Source organism: Haliotis rubra, unplaced genomic scaffold (genome assembly GCF_003918875.1).
Source record: "Haliotis rubra isolate DU_JTF1 unplaced genomic scaffold, ASM391887v1 Scf90, whole genome shotgun sequence".
Classification (NCBI taxonomy): Eukaryota; Metazoa; Mollusca; class Gastropoda; order Lepetellida; family Haliotidae; genus Haliotis; species Haliotis rubra.
This window is the reverse complement of record NW_025767635.1, coordinates 2314668-2321062: the sequence shown is the minus strand read 5'-3', so window position 1 is coordinate 2321062 and position 6395 is coordinate 2314668. Positions and strand designations below refer to the sequence as shown.

General features: G+C 44.0%; 1 protein-coding gene across 1 annotated transcript; it reads right to left on the bottom strand.

The window, feature by feature from the left end:
* Positions 1 to 5718, bottom strand: LOC124263968 (U-scoloptoxin(16)-Er12a-like). Its single transcript, XM_046698698.1, has 3 exons — positions 5401 to 5718; positions 4282 to 4402; positions 1 to 137 (listed from the first exon to the last, which is right to left on the bottom strand). The coding sequence occupies exons 1-3, from the start codon at positions 5471 to 5473 to the stop codon at positions 23 to 25; spliced, it is 309 nt and encodes a 102-aa protein (XP_046554654.1). The 5' UTR covers positions 5474 to 5718; the 3' UTR covers positions 1 to 22.
* Between the last annotated feature and the right edge of the window lie 677 nt (positions 5719 to 6395).

Here is a 6395-nt window from a genome sequence, read left to right as displayed (position 1 = left end):
TTTTGGCGCAAAAAGAGGTAGTTTATTTTCCTACAGGAGGACCTGTGCAATATGGAACGTCACAACACTCCGGGAACGGCCCGGTTGGGTCCTTCTTCAGGTTGTACTGACAACTCGGGATCGGGTAGTCTGGACATCTGTAGAAACAACACGACACAACGTGAATATACGTGAAACAGCATGACACAACGTGAATATACGTGAAACAGCGTGACGCAATCTGACGGGATTTGATTAAGAGCAGGCTTTAAAACAAGTTGCATCAAACTGATGGTATCGAAAATATATGTGACTGTGGCTATTGCATTCTACCACTTGTATATATTTGACTCTCACACACACACACACACACACACACACACACACACACACACACACACACACACACACACACACACACAAGACAAACACACACTCAAACAAACATACATACATACACACACAGGCATAAAACACACACACACATAGGTACACTGACACATACACCACAGTCGTCCTTATGAGTCGACATGTGCGTCACTTCATGACGTCGTTTGACGTTACAGTCGTCCTTAAGAGTAGATTAGGACTGGATAATTGCGTCACTACATGCTGTTGTTTGACGTTACCGTCGTCCTTAAGAGTAGATTAGGACTGGATAATTGCGTCACTACATGCTGTTGTTTGACGTTACCGTCGTCCTTAAGAGTAGATTATGACTGGATAATTGCGTCACCACATGCTGTTGTTTGACGTTACCGTCGTCCTTAAGAGTAGATTATGACTGGATAATTGCGTCACTACATGCTGTTGTTTGACGTTACAGTCGTCCTTAAGAGTAGATTATGACTGGATAATTGCGTCACTACATGCTGTTTTTTGACGTTACCGTCGTCCCCCGGAAGAGAAGATTATGACTGTAATCCTTTCATCGTTTTTAACGAAGAAGCCATACTTTGTTGGCACACTAACGAAGCAGCCATACTTGCCACACTCTCCTCTTGTTGAACCACGTGGTCCCTGAATCCATCTCATGGCCCTTGTTGTCCACGCAGTTGCCTAGGTGACAATGTGACACTGGTACACGTGATGTTGATAACAAATGTGGATGATAACATGGAATATAACTGAACAAGCAAATATATTTTAGTTGTATGAGAAACGCGGTTTAAGGCCCATAAAAATTAGGAATGCTACTGTTGAATAGATCTCCCTTAGACGTAATCGTCAAGCAGGCGAGAAATATCTACTGCAGCAGAAACAAGGACTATATTGTCTCTATGTACTGTCCTTGCTGTAGAGTGACGTGTTGCATCATGTGGCCATGTTTTGGGCCAGTGAGATAAATATGTCCCAGTGGCAAGCGATAGTCAAAGTTACTTGTTCGAACCTTAAACTGGTCACAGAAGCCATTGAGGAATGAATATGCTATTATCCGTAGTATCAGCCCCACAGAAGGCAAGTAAGAGGAGCAGATATTGCCACTTGAAGTGACACCATTATCATATGCTGCACACATGTGGTCACTAAAATCGTAAAGTGATCAGATGAAGTTTACGAAGAAAATGCTCCAGCCAATAATGTCTCTAGACGGGTGAGAACCTACCTTCGTGAAACGTTATAGGCGCATATATTCCTATAACACACGAGGTGAGGACGGCGACGAAGAGCAAGCCCATGATTTCAACAGGTGTGAAAAAAATGGACGACGGCAGCTGCTTGACGACCGGTAATCATCGGTAGATTCCGCTTATGTGTTAAGTAGACCAGCTTGTGAGTGTCACAAACACTGCGAGCAATACATCATGTTTCTGGTCGAGGGGAGGGGGAGCAGGAGGGTGGAGTGAAAAGAATGGGTATTGAAGGGAGTAATATCTCACTGTACTACATTGACGAGGGAGGGGAGCAGGAGGGTGGAGTGAAAAGAATGGGTATTGAAGGGAGTAATATCTCACTGTACTACATTGACGAGGGAGGGGGAGTACATATACCTCACTGTACTACATTGACGAGGGAGAGGGAGCAGGAGGGTGGAGTGAAAAGAATGGGTATTGAAGGGAGTAATATCTCACTGTACTACATTGACGAGGGAGGGGAGCAGGAGGGTGGAGGAAAAGAATGGGTATTGAAGGGAGTAATATCTCACTGTACTACATTGACGAGGGAGGGGAGCAGGAGGGTGGAGTGAAAAGAATGGGTATTGAAGGGAGTAATATCTCACTGTACTACATTGACGAGGGAGGGGAGCAGGAGGGTGGAGTGAAAAGAATGGGTATTGAAGGGAGTAATATCTCACTGTACTACATTGACGAGGGAGGGGAGCAGGAGGGTGGAGTGAAAAGAATGGGTATTGAAGGGAGTAATATCTCACTGTACTACATTGACGAGGGAGGGGAGCAGGAGGGTGGAGTGAAAAGAATGGGTATTGAAGGGAGTAATATCTCACTGTACTACATTGACGAGGGGAGGGGGAGCAGGAGGGTGGAGTGAAAAGAATGGGTATTGAAGGGAGTAATATCTCACTGTACTACATTGACGAGGAGGGGAGCAGGAGGGTGGAGTGAAAAGAATGGGTATTGAAGGGAGTAATATCTCACCTGTACTACATTGACGAGGGAGGGGAGCAGGAGGGTGGAGTGAAAAGAATGGGTATTGAAGGGAGTAATATCTCACTGTACTACATTGACGAGGGAGGGGAGCAGGAGGGTGGAGTGAAAAGAATGGGTATTGAAGGGAGTAATATCTCACTGTACTACATTGACGAGGGGAGGGGGAGCAGGAGGGTGGAGTGAAAAGAATGGGTATTGAAGGGAGTAATATCTCACTGTACTACATTGACGAGGGGAGGGGGAGCAGGAGGGTGGAGTGAAAAGAATGGGTATTGAAGGGTAATATCTCACTGTACTACATTGACGAGGGAGGGGAGCAGGAGGGTGGAGGAAAAGAATGTATTACTAATATCTCACTGTACTACATTGGGAGGGGAGGAGCAGGAGGGTGGAGTGAAAAGAATGGGTATTGAAGGGAGTAATATCTCACTGTACTACATTGACGAGGGGAGGGGGAGCAGGAGGGTGGAGTGAAAAGAATGGGTATTGAAGGGAGTAATATCTCACTGTACTACATTGACGAGGGGAGGGGGAGCAGGAGGGTGGAGTGAAAAGAATGGGTATTGAAGGGAGTAATATCTCACTGTACTACATTGACGAGGGGAAGGGGAGCAGGAGGGTGGAGTGAAAAGAATGGGTATTGAAGGGAGTAATATCTCACTGTACTACATTGACGAGGGGAGGGGGAGCAGGAGGGTGGAGTGAAAAGAATGGGTATTGAAGGGAGTAATATCTCACTGTACTACATTGACGAGGGGAGTTACATATACGGAGGCTCGCGAAACGTAATACAATCTGCATATATTTTGGCATCATGTTTAGCAATGTCGTCTACTCTTAGTCCGACTGCATCGGTTGTGTGAAACAGTTTGCGTCCAGAAAAGAGAGTCAGATTAACGTGAACGATTAAACAGAACAGAAGGAAGGTACAGTGTTGCAGTAATAAACCTTACACAATGCTGGAACGACGCCGGTGGAATCATGTCGATTTGTTTTAAAGCAAGTTAGAGTTTATAAGAAAACCCAAATCCATATATGGGTGTGCCACGTCTCATAGACTCACGTTCCACAATATCACTCTCGTAAACTCACGTTCCTCAGTCTCACGTCTCGTAGATCACGTTCCATAATATCTCACGTTCCTCAATACTCACGTCTCGTTCACGTTCCACAATATCTCACTCTCGTAGACTCACGTTCCACAATATCTCACTATCGCAGACTCACCTTCCACAGTCTCACTCTCGCAGACTCACGTTCCACAATATCTCACGTCTCGTAGACTCACGTTCCACAATATCTCACTATCGCAGACTCACGTTCACATTCTCACTCTCGCAGACTCACGTTCCATAATATCTCACGTCTCGTAGACTCACGTTTCACAATATCTCACTCTCGCAGACTCACGTTCCACAATATCTCACGACTCGCAGACTCACGTTCCACAATATCTCACTCTCGCAGACTCACGTTCCACAATATCTCAGTCTCGCAGACTCACGTTCCACAATTTCAAATCTCGTAGACTCACGGTCCACAATATCTCATCCTGATAAACAGCTCGCTCTCGCAGACTCACGTTCCACAATTTCAAATCTCGTAGACTCACGGTCCACAATATCTTATCCTGATAAACATGTATGATATTTTCGGGAACGTATACACGTGTATATAACTCTCGTCGACTCACGTTTCCCTGTATCTGATCCTGACGTCATTCTTCACGAAGCAGCCGTATTTAGCACACTCCCCATTGTGGAACCACGATGTGCCAGAGTCCATTTCGTGCCCAACATTGTTCGCGCAGGTTCCTGAAACAGAACATCACAAATTGCATCATCACACATACTATATATATCTGTCACTTGTGGTGTTCTGTGAGATGTAACTCTGCTCATGGTCAATCCAATACGAAGCCGCGCCCCACACACGTACCCTTCCCCTCAAACATACCACCTGCACAGTTAGACATGGAACTGGACGTATATAGTAAACCACGGGGTAAGTCACAACAGTAATCCTACCGTGTGAGTGAGTTCTCTAATGGAGTGAGTTGACCTATATCCCCTGGGATAAAGGTTTATGTTTGGGGACACGGCGGGCAACATGGCCTTGGTGTTACCCACTGACAGACAGGGTACAATAAGCACTGGATACTGATGGAGTGAGTTCACCTTTACCCCCTGGGATAAAGGTTTATGTTTGGGGACACGGCGGTCAATATGGCTTGGTGTTACCCACTGACAGACAGGGTACAATAAGCACTGGATACTGGCAAGGCATGGGAGGCGACTCTGCACAGAAACTTCGAACCAATAGTTTTAGTTGAAGTTTGCAATAAAGGTTTATTAAAAATATTATAATGTCACCTTGTCATTTGAAGTATAATATTGTAAGAATACAATGGAGGAGAAAACTATTATTAGGTACGAATTTGTATTTCAGGAACGGAAAATACTTAAGACTTTCTGTGACCTTCACTGAGGCTACGATAGGTTATGGCGCAAGGTTGTGGCTTAATTCAGAAGCATATTTCTTATCAGTAGGTCAAGTGAATTCAGTTGAAATTAATAATTTTACAAAAATTAATATCGACATGAACTTTGAAGAATATTTTGTCTATACTTATTAATTAACTGCTGTTATAACACAACAGAAATCATCCAACATGTTAACATCCAAAACAGATCGCCAGACGAAATGCAGTCACAAACAGAAGACTGCGGACATAACGTTTAACATTAAAACGCCTTACCGTAATTGAGTTTCTGATTATTTCATTGTTTTCATGGGGAAAAACACAACAAACCTGAATCAAATGTGATAGGGGCATATATGCCCAGAATCCCGGACAGCAATAGTGCGGCACACAGACAGTGCATGTTGTTGGCGGTAGTGGAAGACAGCAGGTGCCCGCTAGCTCACAATCTCTCACCCGCCTGCTGTCACTAAAATGGTTAAACGTGACTCCAAGTGCCTATGTTGGAATCCAATACATGCAGATACATACACGTCATGAAGCAAGCACCAAGAGATTCTGTTTGATGTTCGAACGTCCTGTAAATCAACGTACTATTGAAGGTTTCACGTTAGACTAACGCCTCGTGTCTGAAGTGAAACTACTTTACGGGCACAAAGGTCTTTACAATGTATCTATAAATTTAAGAAAATCAGCCACAAGATTCTGTGCTTCTAGACTTGCAAGCTATGATAGACTTGAATTGGCTGTATTGAATATGTATGGTTCGGGTTCTGTATAATAAAAGCTTTACGTAAGAAAGAATCACACGCGATTTCCACTTCTATTTGTCATTAAATTACTGTTGTGTTTCATACTGTATTCTCCACACTACACAGGTGTGTATGCGTGTTACATGACCCGTGAAGGTCAAGGTTAGAATTGGTCTTCAGTAACCCATACTTGTCGTAAGAGGCGATTAACGGGATCGGGTGGTCAGGCTCGCTAACTTGGTTGACACATGTCACCGTATCCCAACTGCGTAGATCGATGCTCATGCAGTTGATCACTGGATTGTCTTGTCCAGGTTCGATTATTTACAGACCGCCGCCATATAGCTGGAATATTGCTGGAGTGCGGCGTAAAACTAAACTCACTCACTCACTGTGACTGTAATATGACATTAGTTACGAGACCTATAATACAGCACCAGCTTGGTCAGATTTACCCAACATGAACGCTGTAAGATTTGAAATAGAAATCAGTGACAGGATTATTTTCAGCACAAAATACATCTTCAGTGTATATTATATACACTATATATATGATATATATAATATATACAT